Raw genomic sequence first — 17,590 nt, forward strand, 5'->3', positions numbered from 1 at the left:
GTAGAGGATGTGGAGGCAAAGCAGATGTGGACTGCCTGATACTTGACCTACAGCTGAGCTCAAGGACAGCAGGATGTGTATAAATGAGACATTACTGTCTGAGCAGTTCTGCAACTCTTTCTTTAGCCATCATGATGAACTGCTGTGTCATGCTGCTGCCTGCTGCCTTTTGTCAGTACCTATAGGGGAAAGTGAAAAGATAGGTCCTCTAGTGTGTCCAGTCTGTGCTAATCTAATGGAAATAAAAAATAATTACATTTTATAAGGGCATTAATTTACTAGTTGGATTACCGAGATGACTCTGCACATATTACATTAATTAATGGCTTTAAAAGGCCGCCATATAACAACATCACATTGGTGGTGCTTTCTGTAACACACATAATGGAATTATGACTTTTAACTGTCTAAAAAAGTGCCATTTAGGAAGGATTACCTTCCCCTGCACCACTGCCTCTGACAGAGCACTGGGCAGATATACAGTGGGACTGGTCTGACCTTTAAACTAAGCTTGTTTTGTTTCCTATTGAAGAGAGCGTGATCTTCTGATTCATTCTGCTAATTTAACAGCAGCTTTGACAATTTGCTTCCAAGTGCTGTGCATAGGAAGCATTTTGAAGCTTGAATGCTTCAAAGACCAAAATGTTTTTCTCCTTCTTTAAAGATCTCTTACATAAGTTAAATACCACACAATAACACAAACAAACCAACCAATCAAGGCAGCAGTATTCCAGCAACTTCTGAGTTCTCCAAAGTAAAATTGCTGTTTTTTGTTGATGGAGTCTGGAAGTGATATATAGTAATGTCTCTGGTTTAACAAAAAAGATCTTACTCTTTAATAAAAAGGTCTAAAAAGGTCTATCTGAAGGAATCCTTACTTAAAATACCAATCTGAGCCTGTCAGTGGCAAAAACAAGCACTTTAGTGGATGTGTTTTTATGTGGACAGTAGCCCGTTGGATTACATTGCAGTTTTTTGCAGCTGCCAGGTGTGCTGTTCAGGTAACTGATAACCCATTTCTGATTTTAGGTGATTCCTGATATATTTTTTTCTCTTCTATAAGTAATTCAAGTAAAAATTAAAGACTACTTAAAGTATGACAAATTACATGAAATTCAGCAACTCATTGGGACAAAGTGGAATTTGTGGTTTCACTTGAAACAGCTGGACATGAAAATATCACGTGAGGTTAGAAGAAGAAAGTTTATTAACACAGTTTTTTTATTGGAAAACAAAAGGAAAAAAAAGTTAAAAGACAGGGACAATAAAATGCACATCCATCATTCAGTGGAATACTCACATTGTTCAGCAGAGTTTTCTACTATGGGCTGTAGCTCTGCAAAACCGGATATCACTTAATATTGTGGAATATTCCTTTAAACAGCATCACAGTCTTGAATGGTCCCCAAGCCTGACTTGGAGCTGAATGCAAGGAGAGAGAAACTGATTCCCAGAAGCCTCCTGGTTCTGGGATTGAGCGATTTAAAAGCCTGAGACTCACTGCAGACTAAATAGTAAACCTGTTCCGAATGATCTCTCCACCTTCTACCTCCACCTGCTCGTATAGCCACTTCCTGTCGCAACGGCACTCGACCCCACATTTGCGTGAGCCACACTCGGGGCAAGGATAGAAGCAACCCATACAGTCCACGTCCAGACAGTCGCACATGTCATTGCCGTTGGAGAGCAGCCGACCTTTGCTGTCATACACTCTGCTTTTGGCTCCGATAGACTGTCTGCACGATCCAGAGGAAAAACTGACGTCAGTGTGTGATCTGTTCATTCTGATACAAGAATTAGACTTCCTTTTCTTGAAGCATTTTCCCCCTCACTGGATTTCCATAATTACTTTCTCACTTTTATTTATGTCTGACACTACAACAATGTAAAATGATCACAGCTGAATATAAACCATCTCTGTATAAACCTACATCCACGCTGCTGGCAACTACAGCAGTCTGGCAATGACAATTAATATTATGGAGCGCTCAGTGAGGAGGGATAAAAAACCTAGGGACAGCTTTGTCTTTCACTTCATTATGAAACAACGGTCAAATCTAGTTTTAGATTTGAATAATCTAATTAAACAACCTAGAGCCTAGAGGAAAACCCATCCCTCTGAAAGCACTCACAGGATTGGATGGCATCAGTCTGGGGTGTATTTTCCAGCCATTATTTTGTCATAAAGTGTTATAATTGTTGTAAAAGCCACACAGTGTCTCACCTGTCAGACAACTGTTTTCCTCCACGGCTGCCTCGTCCTCCCTGGGACAAAGCAAATAAGCACATTTTATACTCAAATAAATTATCATTGCATTAAGTGATGTGTTTGCTATATTTAACCCTTGGAAGAAAACACACATCTGAAAAAATGTTAGTTGTGGTTTAGCATTCAAAATGATGAGTACATGACACTGATTAACCTCTCAGTCTGTAGTTCAAACTACTGCTGGCAGGCATACAGAAATGGAGGAGAGCTCGATGTGGCAGAAGTTTTGTCCTTTCTGCCACAGCATTACTAAACAAACTGCCTGGATGACCTTGTATAGAGTCCATGGGCGTGATGTATGTACATGTGTGCATGTGCTTGTCATCTGTATGCTGTGGTGTGGTTACCTGTATGTTTATGTTGCTGTGAAAACGAAGTCCCCCAGGACAATAAAGACTATTGACAGTCATGAAAATAATGATCTGATAATTTATACATTGGATGTATTTCTGTGTGATTCATAAAAGAAAATGATTAAAGTTAATACTGGCATGATGAATATTGCTAAATATCTGCATAGTTTTGATCATTTTGGCTTTATATTGATAGAGTATTTACCAAAGCCTCTGAACTAATGAGTCAACTCTTTGTTAGAATAATATAATTTTTCATTCAGTTCTGCAGGTGGAAATTAAGCAGTTAAGCAGCAGACTTTATAGCACAAATTTATATGTATGTACTTACCCTCAGCCCTCCTCTTTTGTCTCTGCGTAGACTGGCAGCTTCTCTCACTCTGTCTCTGTCTGCTGGTGTTCCCATTTGATTTGCAATGTTTGACTCCTTTGGTATTACCCCCCTTTTCCGAAGCTCAATCTGTGGAATATTCACAGTTATTGAACGAGCTGACTTGTTTTTGGAAAAAGAACTGTTATTACAGAAGAACAGTCTGTATAAACGCGCACACCTTTGATGAATCCTGCCCCTGAGAGAAAATGGTGGGCACTGCATCCTCCCTCAGAAACTGTTTGCCGTTGTAGTCCCTGAAGCAGTCAGTCCTGAAGTGCTCTGAGCAGAGGCAGGTGTTGGCAGTTGGTAAAAAGTTTTTCATCCCCAGGCTGTGTACCCATTTGCTTGCAAGTTGAGGCTTGCTGAGTGGAAACCTGACACACAGGAGAGGGAGAAGATGGTTTCAAAGCAGGCTGCAAGATACATAACCCATCACACACTGATTTATGCACAACATTTTATCAAGACATAACGTTTTCATAAATATTCAGGAAATTACACGTTAAAGGGCAGAGTGGAAGTGCAGGTTACTGTTTCCACCAAAAGCTTTGCCAAAGAGCCAAAAAACAGCAACTTTGAACTTGCTGCCTCAGTGCTAAGTTGCCACTAAAACAGGCTCATGCTTGTGGTTTACATAGCCTTTAACGTAAAACGCCTTCCGCTCAACCTGTGAAAACTTACCTGTAAAATCTTATCTCAGACCCTTTGACAAACTTGTTGTTGCATCCGATTGCCGCACAAATAACGGGCATGGTGTACCTTTTGTAGAAACTGCAATAATACAGTGCCGAAACGCTAAAAGAAGAAACAGCAGCACGTTGTGATTGTTTATGTTTGTTTTTCAGAGTCGTCGAGCGTCTTCTTCTTCAGTGGATGTAACGTGTATATCCGCTTCATTTTCCTGTTTTGCCCGAGAAGCTTCTGCCCTCTAGCGGCGGCTCCGACAATCATGCAGAATTTACAGCACAGGAGATGTAATCCTTTCCTTACTGTCAAAGAAATAGGGATACATCTGTGAACAAATGTAGAGTTTATAAGCCTGTGCCAGGGCTGTAAATAACATTATAGAGATCTCACACACATCTTAATGTTTTGAAATCTAAACAGAACCATTGTAGATGAACAGAACCAACTTTATTAAATGTCATGTGTTACAAACAGATAGATCAGGCAAAAATCTCAAAATCACGAGTGTTCCCGCCCAGATTAAAATAATTGGGGGGTTGCTAGTATGCAGCACAATTTTAGGCACTTTACTATTCATACTGGTTTTCTGTGAGAAATGTTGTGCTTTTTTCTCCATTACTTTTCTTTCACACCTGCAGTCCCTAGATACCTAGCACACTAATATTTTATATACAAAACATTTTCTTAGATTGTATAATTAATTCATGGTTATAGATCAAACTATTCAGACAAATAGTTATAAATAGCCCAATCTCAATCTCAACAATTACAGCATTATAATGCTGATTATACATTAATGCATCAATAATAATAAGGTATATAATATCACTCTCAGTGGCCATTTTGACCCAGATAGTTACATTTGGTTGTTTTGAAAAAGGATATGTAAATTCTATAGTATAGTATACTGTAAATATATACTATATACTACTGAATAAATATATATAGTACATTATAATAATTAGAACAATAACATAACATGGATATAATGATAATAATAATAATAATAATAACTTAAAGACGTGAACATTTCTTCAGTTACTGCTGGTATGAATATGAGAGTCCAACTGCTGTGGCATATGCTCCCTATAATTTCCCAGTATGTGAGAGGTGGGCAGTAAACCCTCCTCTCCCTCCCTGGCTCTCAGCGTGATGAAACCCGTTTCCTGCTGCAGTAGCCGCAGCAGCCTGAGACCCGTGGCCGCTGCTGGATCACATGATAGAAGTACGCTGCTGGCTACCTTGGCGAGCTAACATGCTAGCTTCGATTGTCAAAGCCGCTGTCAACAGCAACGCACGGACGGAGTAGCCTACACTGCCTGATAAATGGAAGAAAACTCGTGAAGTATCCGGCAAGTCAACCAAATTTGTCTTTTCTAAACGTGCTTATGGTGTCTTAGCTTAGCTAGCTAAGCTAAACTTGTTAGAAGACAGTTCCTTTTCGAGTGCGGGGGTGTTAGGCTAACGTTAACGATATTGGCCTTGTTTGGATTGACCATGGAGCTAATCTTTCCTAATCGTACCTAAACACTCCGTCCTAATTTTCTCATCAGCATTGAATGGTACATTCAAATAATGATAACGCTGCGTTATGTTTACAAGACGAACTTGTAGCTAGCTGCTTGTTTGTCTACCTATATAATTGGCAGTACTGGTAAACTAACTAACTTGGCTAATGTTAGCAGGAAAGTCTGTGGTCAAAACAACCACGACATTCAGCTATCTCAAACAAGTATCGGCCTCAGGACCAAACTTGTCACACGTGTTTTAAGTTACTATTTGTTCTTTTTAGTGTTTACATAGCTAACACTGTTGCGAAATAACAGTTGACAACTACCTAGCTAGCCATCCAGGCTAATTTAGCTTGACAAAATGCTCAACAGTCTCATCTTATTGCCTGGTTGTAACTTGTGCGTGTCTGATCAATATTGTCACTAAAAGCCCCTATAAATTCCTGGTCCACTCACACAGGTGTCTTCACTTATTTAGCCTGTTTAGTCCTCTGTGAGGGCTTGAACACACATGACATCTGTTGCATCTGCTGCTGCTGGATGACTTGTATCTTTATCATTTTTTTATTAGTTTGGTGTCCTCACATAACTGCCAGCACTGCTCCACCCAGTGTTAACCTGAACAGAGGTCTCTAGCCAGAAGAAGTGAAAACACAGGGTGGGTCTGCAGGGCCTTGAGGCACTGAATGTACTACTTCTTCTTCCATCATGACTGTTTTTTTGTGGGAACGTACATTTTTGGGGCCTGTGACTCCTGAAAGCACTGACATTTTGCTTTCACACCAACTTGTTGCTGAGTATGGTGGTACATTTTTTGCTTCACCGTAGAGAGTTACATCCGTCAGTACTCTGAGAGTTTGAGAAAGTAACATTTCCCACTCCTTCCTGCTGACTGTGTGTACACTGGTGTTTAGTTTACTGACGGGGTGGGGGGGTATTTATGCTTTAACACAATCACTCTATAACCTACCAACATGGCCTCCGACAGTGATAGTAACTGTCACATACTTAATATAACAGAAATATTCTGTTATACTTAATATAACAGAATATTTTTCTGTCAAACAGCAGTTCCTGATTGACTGATTCACTATTTTGTAAGAAAATTGGGGGAAAAGGCCATTACAATTTCCCATCACATATAATTTTATAATTAAAGATGCTTATTTTCTTCAAGTAGTGGTCCAATCATAGAACAATCATAAAAGACTAAGAAAACCAAAAAACATTCTCATTTGAGGAGCTGGAAATTTTTTAGCATTTCTGCTTAAAAAATGACTGAAAGAGTTATTAATTATTTACATAGTTGTCCATTCATTTGCTGACACATGTCTAATTGTTTAGGCGAATAATTGTTTTAGCTCTATTTACAGTTTAATTTAGGGTGTCAACAAGATTTTGTCTTGGCTTTACAAATCCAATTGAACTATAAAATTATTTGTCATGGAGCAAACTGAACTTTCACTCACTGACATGTGTATGGTGAGAAATGGTCATGTCATTTAAGTTAGAGGCTAAAGTTTAACATTGACTGGTACATTATAATCAACTATAGAAGGTTATAATGACTAAACCAATTTGGCTTTTTATTAACCTACCGCATAAGTAGATTATATACTGAACAGGAGAATTCAGTGACGATTGTGAGAGTAATAACATGAGGATGAGAGGAGAAAAAGGCGTTAAATATGATCAAAGATTCTGGTTTTATTCTGTGCTTCATTGATTTTTTTTTTTTTTTTCTTTTTTGTTGGTGCTTCCATTTCATTTTCAGTCATCTAGGAAAACATGCACATGGACAAAGGTGACTGACTGATAAGATGCAGGGGACATTGGACTTGAACAGAGACATCAGGGTGCGGATGACATATGGTCACAGGAAGAGTAGAAATGTTTTACAACCAAAGAATGTGAATTCACCCAATAAAACCTGATGCCTTTGATTAGCAGGTCTATTGTCTGTGAAACAGATTTTAGAGTTTGTTTCAACTATGATCAGAAATCAAGCATGCGTATACTCACAATGTGAAATACTGATATGACGTTTGACATTTTGATTTGTGGTTTCTCAGTATGTGAATATCAGACTTGTTCTGAATCTCAGTAATTGGTGCATTCAATCTAGATACAATGAGATTTTTGTGAATTTTCCCTTTATAAGCTGTGTGACATTTCTCAGAGGGAGCCTTTGAGTAGTGACAGCCTTTCATCCCAGGCAGTGTAGCACAATACCCGTTGTATTTTTGAAAGAACTAGAGAAAATATGGGATCATCACCAGGTGTCTGTGTGGTATGTAGCTGTTTTTAGTAAAAAATCGGCTGCTTTAATACTCAAAGAGAAAGAGCCTGGAGCACCACAGCCCTGTGGGGAGTTAAGAACCATGCAAATGACCAATAGTAACCTCTTATGTTCCCTCTTTCACCCTCTCTCCTCCTCCCTCCCCTCTCATTCTCTCTCTCTCTCACTGTTTTCCCTCCTGTCTCCCATAGGGTATTGTAGAAAGGGACTCCTCTTCTTCTCTACTCACTCTCTTCAAGATATTGAGTCATTAAACTTTCCACCCGATAAGTCACAGTGGTTTTGGCATCCTCAAGGCTCATCAGCCAAGCAAGTCCTCCATCAGCACAGGGATATCGACAGACTGAGGTTGTGGACTTGTATGGGCAAGATGGATAGACGATAAATAAGACATCAACCTTAGAGGTAAGGTCAGTCTAACACAATGCCTGTCACAGAGTCACTAAGGCAGATTCATTTGAGCTAAATGGGACTTTGTATTAAAATGTTGTCCTTCCATTTCGGAATTAAATGATGTTATCTAGAGCAAAAATACTCTGTAATTGTCAGTGGACACATTTAAGTTGTTATGATCGAAAATAGGATTCAAAATCATGTTTCATTCTTTGTGGCAGCAGCATTGCGACATTGCCACTAAATGCTGACATGGATATTTTAAAGGCAAACATAGTATTTGTCATAGTCACACTTTATCTCAATTTAGTGTAATATTAGCCAGTGTAAGTGAACACAGTTTTAACCGCTTTTACAAAAAAGCCAGAAGCCACAAAGACATCGTTATACCATCAAAAATGTTGTCTTCGTCACTACTTCCTGTGTGGAAGCTTTTATCTTAGACCACAACAGTAACGGCTTTAATGGTTTACTTTGGTATTTAGAAGCTTATCAGTGGGGTTTGGAAAATTACTGCCATAGCTGTAGATGTTTCATTTGTACTGTTTTTTTATGGGCTTTCCCTTTGATTATAAATTTCTGATTCAAATGACATAACTCTAGCCAGGTTATGTTTACAACAAATCTATTTAACTGTCTGTGTACATTGGCAGCATGAACAACTATAAAATGCACAGAAATCCTGTGTAGTAGCCACACAGAAAATACAACCTTGGTATTTTTTGTCAGAACGTCTTGAATAGTGTCACTTACAGCCTGTTCAAGGTGGAAATGTTGCGCTGTTATTCTACCTGCAAAGGTATGAAGGCAGACTGGGGGTGCCCTGTTGTCCCACCTTTAAGCCGGCAGCAGAGGTAGTGTCAGAACCGAATCAATGTCTGTGTGAACGGGACAGAGTGGCCGGATAGACATGACCAACACTGCTGTGTTACACATCATGCCTACTGCACTTAAATGCTAACTAAAACCACACACTGAGATAGCATTACTCCAGCTTTGTTCAGCTCAGTGTAAACAAGCAAAGGTGGCAAAATCAAGGGTCTTCTCAACACCAATATAGCACAACGTCTATGTAACAGGAGCTAAAGGTAACTTTTTGTTTATGTTGCTGCAGAGACAGACTGCAGTGCCTAAACGTAAGCCTTCATTTTTAAATTACTACCAGTGATCAGACCTACGATCAGATACTGATCACCAAGCTTGATAGAACTTTCACGACATGTTAGTTAAGTGATAACAGGCAATTATATAGACCTCGCACTTATTAAGTAGGTTATATATGTAATCTGGTGATCAAATACTAGACCGAATTTCAAAAAATTTACGAACTATCTGAAAGAAACAGCTCAGTTCTAGTTAGGATGTGCAATCTAATGAAAGTTGACAAAAGGAAAAAAATTTTATCGTATTTTGATATAGGTAAAATTAGGGTTGCGCTGTATGACACTATACACCTGAGATGAAAGGAGTTTGTCAGTTGTTAGATATTTCTTCCATACGGTTTGATTTTAGATATGGATTATTAAACAAGAAAAAATCCAAGCAATAATGATGCGTGAAAAACATTGATTATTTATTGCCAAGATGTTAAAAGATAAAGACAAAGTGCAAGACATTCAACATAAAACAACTAGATAATACAATCCTAAACTCCACAACACATCACCACAATTTAAGAATAAAAATTATCACATCAGAAAACAAGAACAGCTGAAGTAACAATTTCGTTGCAGAGTCTATTATTAATCTGTTACCTTGTTTCATAAAAAAGTTCTAACCTGACTTTTATAAGCTTCTCTCATATTTAAAAGTTGGATGTGTAGCAGAATGAGCAGAGTTGCTTCAAGGCTTCGTTGCACTGAATACATTTTCTAGAAAATGTTCACACACATAACTTGTATCGGTCTCAAAATGTAATATTACATAGACAGTTGTAGAGGTTTTTACCCATACCATCTATCGTACATTTCATAAAAGTGAATTAATAAAATGGGTGAAACACAAGCATGGTGTTATGTTGTATCACATAGTATTAGTAAAATACAAAGGGGTGATGTGCATGAGAAATTACAGAACGCTATGTATTTTATAACCTGGTTTTCCATCGTACAGGGTGGTTAAAAATAGCCAAAAATCATGCATGGGTGTCTGCTGAATCAGTTTCCTGAAATGCATCCACATCTGGCACATGACAAACTTTCATTTCTGCTTTTAGAGCCAGTTGGTTTTCCTGTACACGCAATTTTTATAGGCAGGGTCTGAGTTGAATCCAAGGCGTTTCATATTTTAGAACTTTCTAAGAACCACATTATCCTGTGCAAGAAAAATAATAATTGCCCCTCGTTGAATTTAATTTAACTGCATCCCTGTTTTGAGTAAAACAGTTGACTGACACTGTCAGCATTCATATCCTGTATTACACTGCTTTATTGTGTATGTGTCTTAAGTCTCCTGCTAACATGAATGTCTTTCTGTGAAATGAATTCAAGTTCAATTTAAACAAGACTATGTCATTTTATGAAACTGAGTCTTGCACTTTGAAGTATGTCACAGGAGTTTGCCAACATATTGAGTCTTTGCCTGTCTCTTCATTGGAAACTCTTTGTTTACTTAATGGCTGACTGCATACTGTGGAAACAAGCAAGGCTGTTAAATAGAGCAGGGGCACAGACATTATTTTGCTTTGGGGAATTTTTTGGTCATACTTGGCAAAATTGGCACCCTAATCAAATATGATTTCTACTTGTATTTCACAGGTACACGTTGATTTCGTAATGACAAGCTGCTGTGCAGAAGATGTCCACGCTGTCTGTGACTGATATCCCAGATGTTGGTCATGGTAAGAGCAACAACTTTCACATGTATTAGTCCAGGTGGTCTAGTTCTTTCAGTACATTGTTATACTATGCCAAATATATACTATGACAAAAGTATGCCCTAAGAGTGAGTATCCTGGTCTTTATATTGTATTATCTATCATTTTGTTGAGTCACACTTATCAAAGTGTTGAACAATGGCACAAGAGTTAACAGTTAATGACTGTTTTGAATGTGAATGTGTTTGTGTCTCAGATGAGAGTAAGGTGTTTGACGGGGCCTCTGAGCTGCAGCTGGACTGCATGGTTGAGGAGAGCAGTGGAAGCACCACAGTGAAGCACGACAGCCTGCTGTCGCTAGCTGACCTCTCCCAGCCAGATGACTTCCCTGTCCCCCCTCATAATGGCCCTTCACTGACTGAGATGAGCAGCCCTCTGCCGGTAGAGCCAAATGACATAAAGCTGGATCCAGCTGCAGGTGACACATCTGCCAGCCTAGGTGAGAGTAAATTACTTACTTTAAATAGCATCAATACAAAACTTTATTGTTTCTCTCCAGAACTTACATTAAATTTAATCCTTTGCTGTATTGAAGTTTTCTTTTAAAAAGCTGAATTAATTACAGCATATAGATTCAGAAATGACAGTGTTAGAGCAGGAATGGCTAAAATGAGTCCAGGAGCGATCGTAACATTTTATAGATGTGCAGTATCTATCACAGTCAGCACTTGATATCCATATCATAAATCTAGAATCTCATACAGTTGGGCAAAGTCTGTATGTAATTGAAACTGGTTCCACAGACCAACCAGTATTTTCGTATATGTCTGTCTCACCCATAATTTGACCTTTTTTGACCCAATGATATTGGATATGCTCATTTTATATTGCAAGTTTCCATTAAACCTCTGTCTTAGCTACACAAGGAGGTTTTCTACATCCACTCTACATTTTATTAAATGTATCTGTATTTTGATTATTATACTTACCACACATGTACAACCTAATGAACAAAAAAAAATGACTACAGCCTCTGAATACTGAATTGTAATAGAATAAAAAAGTGCTCATTGAGCCTCAGAGAATTTCCATGACTGAAATTGTTCAAGCTACCTCTTTTCTTGTGTGTGTGTGTGTGTGTGTGTGTGTGTGTGTGTGTGTAGATGGTCAACCAGTGAAGAGAAAGAAGGGGCCTGCTCCAAAGATGCTGGGCAATGAGGTGTGCAGTGTATGTGGTGACAAGGCCTCTGGTTTCCATTACAATGTGTTGAGCTGTGAGGGCTGCAAGGGTTTCTTTCGTCGCAGCGTCATTAAAAGTGCCCAGTACTCCTGCAAGAACAATGGCCGCTGCGAGATGGACATGTACATGCGCCGCAAGTGCCAGCAGTGCCGCCTGCGCAAGTGTCGGGAGGCAGGCATGCTGGAGCAGTGTGAGTGTCTGTATGCCAAGAGAATCAGAGATGTAGGAAAATTAGATTCCATTGCATTTTGGTGTGGGGGTTTGCAGCCAGAGAGAAAATCATGAGAATAAAATTGATCCTATTGAGCTTTAGTCAAGATGTACATCCTCTTTGACCTTTAGGTGTGCTCTCTGAGGAACAAATCAGACTAAAGAAGATGAAGAAGCAGCAGGAGGAGGAAACGGCCCGGACGTCCACAGTGGTCACCCCCACACCTCCACAGGAAGCGCCCACACTGGATCCACAGCAGCAGGACATGATTGAGAAGCTGGTGGCCATGCAGAAACAATGCAACAAGAGATCTTTCCTTGACCGACCAAAAGTGACAGTAAGTGAACTTCTCAGAGGATAGATTTGGGGTCGTCTGGGGTCAGTTATTTGGCCAAAGCTAATCCAAGATGGATACCATCAAACTGCTATATAGTTTTACGGCAGCAACCAGTAACTGTGACAGTAAGAGAAAATATAGCAGTTATAGCGATGACGTGTAGTTGCTGTGTGAGTGCTGATGTGTGTAGGCACAGACATCTGTAGTTAATTTCTGGTAAAAGCCTACTTGAGTTGAATCCAGGTTTAACCCCAGAGTATGCTGTGTCTGCCTCTTTGTGGTTTTGAAAACATATCAAGAGAATGTTTACTCCATGCTAACCAATTCATAAATTTGCTTGTGTATATGTTAATGTTTTTTGTGTGTGCATCCAACAGCCGTGGCCACAGAGTCAGGACTTGCAGAACCGAGAAGTGCGTCAGCAGCGGTTCGCCCACTTCACCGAGCTAGCGATCATGTCAGTCCAGGAGATTGTGGATTTTGCTAAACAGCTTCCTGGTTTCCTGGAGCTCACAAGGGAGGACCAGATTGCTCTACTGAAGACATCAACCATTGAGGTTTGTCTCAGTAACTGAAATGTTTGTTTTGCTCTTGAAATTCACGGATTTCAAATCAAATTTCTTGAAGATGCTTTAAGTGGAGTACATGCACAAACTTTCTAGAAGGGAGAATAATGGACTCATTTCAAAGCATTGTTCCAAGGTCATAGTTGCAGTTTTAGCATACAATATACAAAATAAGTTACTAATACATTTTATAAATGCTAGCACCAATAGACATTTGGCTCCTCAGCAGTGTTGTTATGAAAACATTTTCCAACCTCTTTGTGCATGTCAGTTTGTCCTAGTTTGGCTGTATATTAATATTCCACTCACCAAGACGTGTCTCTCTTCCTCAGATCATGCTGCTCGAGACATCTCGACGGTACAACCCTGCTATTGATAGCATAACATTTCTGAAGGATTTCAGCTATAACAAGGAGGATTTCGCCAAAGCAGGTGCATATGCTCATTTCTGCCTATCAAGTGTTTATGGAAGATAGGAATATTTTTAAGCTGACTGCCTGTATTCCATGTGTTTTATATGCTATTTGACTTTTTTGCACTCAATGCAAATTTTTCTCACCCAAGCACATTTAAGCTATTTCAGTTATTAGATGGTCACAGTCAAATACAACATATTAAATGTCTAGGTCTTGTATCTCTTTGTGACAAAAAGGGTATATTTGATATGCATTTTGTTTAGAAAAAGAAACATTTGTTGCTCCTACTTCACTGTTTAAAATAATTACACTCTCTCTGCTAAGGACACTGTAGAGTCCACTGTGTATTATTTCACCACATTTCCTTGTTGAAAATGACTTTTTGTTTCCTTGTCCCACTCTCAACCCTCCCCTCCTTAGGGCTTCAGTTTGAGTTCATTAACCCCATCTTTGAGTTTTCAAAAGGAATGAATGACCTGCATCTGGATGAGGCCGAGTATGCTCTGCTCATTGCCATCAACATCTTCTCTGCAGGTCAGAATTCATGAATTACATAGCCTGCAGTGAATCCTCAGTATCCACGGCTCAAATAGAAAATGCAGGACAAACTAGTTAGTTGCAGATTTAGCATTTTTCAGGCAACACAGTTCACATTTTTACCCCCCCCCCCCCCCCCCAAAAAAAATATTTTAATCTGTTTAACGTGTCTTTTTGCTTTGTATGCTGTTTAGATCGGCCAAATGTGCAGGATCACGATTTGGTGGAGAGGTTGCAGCAGCCTTATGTGGACGCACTGCGCTCTTACATCATGATAAAGAGACCAAATGTAAGTGCCCAGCAGCTTATGTAACCTCTTCTCTTGTGACCGTCAACATGTCAGCATAACCTGGTTGTCGTCATCACCAACAAGCACATTGGGTCAGGGCTGAGGTTATATATTTTTTTTGTTCAGACAGGTGGGGGGGACATGACCAGCTACAAGACTTGTGTGTTAGAAAAGAAAATCCTAAATCCACTGTTGCTTTTTTAGGGCTACAGTTCAACATTCATCATCAGTCATTCCTACAGATATGTTGAGGAAGTGATCACAGGGCTTTAAGTGTCTCCTCTCGTAGTTTTTTTTTTTTTTTTTCAAACTTTGTTGCCATGGTTTTCTTAGGATCACTTGATGTTCCCCCGTATGCTGATGAAGCTGGTGAGCCTTCGTACACTAAGTAGCGTCCACTCGGAGCAGGTCTTTGCCCTTCGTCTCCAAGACAAGAAGCTTCCCCCGCTGCTCTCTGAAATCTGGGACGTCAATGAGTGACTGCAAACCTGATGCCGCACTCCGTGGCTTTATGAAGCCTGAGACAGACATGGCATCCAGCAGGAACACTGACTCCTCTCTGCCCATCTGGTCAGGGATTGGTTAAAGCATTGAGATTTTATTTTCTTGTGGGAGGAGAGCATCGTTGCCCTTTTGCTCTCAAACAGACTGCTAAATGGGTTTTTTGTGTTCATGAGAGACATGAGCACATAGTTTTCTTTGAGCCTTTTGTTGTTCTTCCTTTTGTGTAGATGCTGACATGATTGTGGCGACATTAAATACCAGCATCAGGCTCTTTAGCCAGTTATCTCTGATTTAATATTTGTTGAAAGTTATGTCAATCTTTAGTGCAGTTCTATACTCATCCTCTAACCATTATCAGAAAGCTCTGAGCAGGTCCTATCTGTGGCTGTCTCACGGCTGAACATTCAAGTTAAAATAGTGATTTTTGCAGTCGTGCAATAGGTGGAAATGGATACAGAGTTGAGCATGAGCAGATCAATATCTGCTGATCACTTTATCGATGTTAGGGTGAAATGGTAGGCCATCTGGTTGGTATTGTGCATTGTGATATGGCAACAAATAGTTTGTGTTCCTTTTGAAGTAAGTTCAGAAATCAAAAGGTTGGTGTAGTTGCTCAGGTAAAGTAATGTGAAGCAGACCTCTGGGAATTGGAGGCTTCTTAAATTTGTATTAGATGACTTAAGTTTTCTTCCAAGTGCATAAGGGACCCTTTTGGTCATTTATAGATGCCCATAAACTTTTCATGTAAATTGTATATTTATTTTCACAGGAAAAATGTATAGAGTGCACACATAAGAAGTATCCACAGGATTGTACAATCACATACTAACGCACAAGAACGTAAACTCTGCGGGTGACTGGCAGACTGTGCCCTCATTTACAGGAAACAGTGATGTGACTAAATTTTTTTCCTTTTTTTTTTTATTTTTTTTTTTTTACACAGATATACTGGTACCTTGAAATAGGTGGCCCTAAAGTGTCTTTGGATTCTATGTAAAGATGAAATGGTTAAAAAAAAAAAGTCAATCTACCGTCTCTGTGACCCTCCTTTCACATGAATAAAAACCCTTACTCTCAAAGTTGTGTTCATAAATCAAAATAGAAAGGATCGCCTCTACTAACACCTTTGTCATTATGTATATGTGAGATGTACTTTTATTCATTTCATTACAAAGCAGTACAGTTATTTTCATATTTTGATTTGTGATTTTTATTGCTAGCATTTAAAGGGGTGAGAAATGTACAAGCAACATAATTATAGTTTGAACAGGATACAGAGAATTTTGAAGCCTTTTATTTTTGATAATATACTGTATGAATGAAAACTAACTTGATCCTAAAGGTCTACCATAGTCTGAGTATCCTCCTTAAGTGGGTACTTGGCACAAACAGCTTTAACTGGTCAGATTTTGAAAAAAAAAAAAAAAAAAAAGTACCAAAATCTATATTAACAGGGAGCAGAGAACAACAGGAAATGGGTAGAAACATTAAAAAAAATGTAAGTTATAATAAACATTATAACTACAGAGATCTAGATGTTTATGTTCATTCTGTGTTTTCCTTGCATTCCCCTGTGCAGTGTAAGCTTGAAATGCTGCATAATGGTTAATGAATGTGTGAAGTTTGTGAAGTTTATTTTCGCTTCAGACGATGTTGTATCAAGAGGGCTGAAAACTGGACAAATAAACACCACTGCAGCCCGTTTCTGAAATTACAGTAACTTCATTAGCTGTGTGTGTAGCTGTTTCCAGGTACTCACAGATGTAAAAATGCTGCTTGCTCAGTCCTAACACGTCTTCAACCATTTCAGAGGTACCATGTTAAAACCAGACATCATGCATTATTGTTCAGTTTTGTACCATTTCCAGCTACAGTTTTTATGGCTTTTAATTAATAAAATTGCATTTAACAGCTAACATGTTACAGCTAGAACGGAACATTGATTCTTCACATGGACATAAGCAACGTCCTCTTATCACAGGTACAACAGACAGGACAAATTATTTTGATTTGATCCGAATTAGAAAATCTTGTCTAAAAATGACATGTTTTAATGATTTGAATTTCAGTTTTAGACTTGGGTTTTCCCGTTGTTTGTTTTTTTTACTTCATCTACCAACAAGTCTGTATTGCATAATGTTTGTTTAAATTAGTGACCAGTTATGACTCTCCCAGATGGTCAAACATGTTTTTTTTGTTTTTGTTTTTTTAAGATAGGCCTTTTTCACAGCAAACATTTTGTCTTGTCACAACAGAAAAATACAGGTGTTACAAATAATATTAATGCGCTTTTCCTACTGTGACATGTTAAAATGTCTTATTTGGAAAAGATCTATTGTTCTATGTCCCTGTCCACCGCACAGGAGAGGAGTGTATCTTGGAAACCCAGCCTTAACACATCAAGGGAATACTGCAGTCACTGATATAACTCTATTAATGCTAAAAGCATAAACTGATGAGGTAATTGCTGAGGATGTATTTGGCATTCAATCCATCTACGATAAATAAAATGGATTTTTACGTTTAATTTTATTGATTAAATGAACTAATGACCAGTTGAGCAGCAGATCATAATTCACTGCTTCTGCCTGAACACTGGTTGACTCTGATTTTAAAGATATAACTCTAACACTATATGATACAAAAGAGTAACTTTTAACTGTATTGACAGTGGTATGTTCTTCGACCTGCAGAATCAACACAGAAACGATTTCCGCAACTGGAAACAAGTGCACTCCTCTTAAACAAGACAACACAAAGAGTTTCATTTCCATCTTTAGCTTTACTATG

The 17,590-nt window shown here is 38.8% G+C and overlaps 2 protein-coding genes across 5 annotated transcripts; one reads left to right on the top strand and one right to left on the bottom strand.

Annotated features, from left to right (window-relative positions):
* Positions 1-1,179: 1,179 nt before the first annotated feature.
* On the bottom strand, positions 1,180-3,995 carry arl14ep (ADP-ribosylation factor-like 14 effector protein). The gene is made up of 5 exons (XM_018683402.2): positions 3,677-3,995; positions 3,174-3,369; positions 2,954-3,082; positions 2,225-2,265; positions 1,180-1,736 (listed from the first exon to the last, which is right to left on the bottom strand). Exons 1-5 carry the CDS (start codon positions 3,745-3,747, stop codon positions 1,508-1,510), a joined length of 666 nt encoding a protein of 221 aa, XP_018538918.1. The 5' UTR covers positions 3,748-3,995; the 3' UTR covers positions 1,180-1,507.
* An 846-nt stretch (positions 3,996-4,841) lies between these two features.
* nr1h3 (nuclear receptor subfamily 1, group H, member 3) lies at positions 4,842-15,879 on the top strand. 4 transcript variants are annotated; one of them, XM_018683396.2, is made up of 11 exons: positions 5,759-5,851; positions 7,684-7,897; positions 10,642-10,724; positions 10,957-11,199; positions 11,864-12,130; positions 12,283-12,488; positions 12,866-13,045; positions 13,387-13,486; positions 13,891-14,004; positions 14,202-14,296; positions 14,630-15,879. In XM_018683396.2, exons 3-11 carry the CDS (start codon positions 10,682-10,684, stop codon positions 14,774-14,776), a joined length of 1,395 nt encoding a protein of 464 aa, XP_018538912.1. In that variant the 5' UTR covers positions 5,759-5,851; positions 7,684-7,897; positions 10,642-10,681; the 3' UTR covers positions 14,777-15,879. The 4 variants fall into 4 exon arrangements, with proteins under 4 accessions (XP_018538916.1, XP_018538912.1, XP_018538915.1 ...); XM_018683399.2 differs by having other exon boundaries at positions 5,765-5,851; positions 7,684-7,902; XM_051075190.1 differs by lacking the exon at positions 5,759-5,851 and adding an exon at positions 7,026-7,049.
* Positions 15,880-17,590: the final 1,711 nt, after the last annotated feature.

Source organism: Lates calcarifer, linkage group LG2, assembly GCF_001640805.2.
Source record: "Lates calcarifer isolate ASB-BC8 linkage group LG2, TLL_Latcal_v3, whole genome shotgun sequence".
Lineage (NCBI taxonomy): Eukaryota > Metazoa > Chordata > Actinopteri > Centropomidae > Lates > Lates calcarifer.

Coding starts and splice junctions, on each gene's coding strand:
- arl14ep (XM_018683402.2), bottom strand. CDS start 3,747: ATGCCCGTTATTTGTGCGGCAATCGGATGCAACAACAAGTTTGTCAAA. Junction 3,083..3,173: donor AGGGGCAGGATTCATCAAAG/GTGTGCGCGTTT, acceptor AATATTCCACAG/ATTGAGCTTCGGAAAAGGGG. Junction 1,737..2,224: donor GGAAAACAGTTGTCTGACAG/GTGAGACACTGT, acceptor TGGATCGTGCAG/ACAGTCTATCGGAGCCAAAA.
- nr1h3 (XM_018683400.2), top strand. CDS start 10,682: ATGTCCACGCTGTCTGTGACTGATATCCCAGATGTTGGTCATG. Junction 10,725..10,956: donor TATCCCAGATGTTGGTCATG/GTAAGAGCAACA, acceptor TTTGTGTCTCAG/ATGAGAGTAAGGTGTTTGAC. Junction 13,487..13,890: donor GGAGGATTTCGCCAAAGCAG/GTGCATATGCTC, acceptor TCCCCTCCTTAG/GGCTTCAGTTTGAGTTCATT.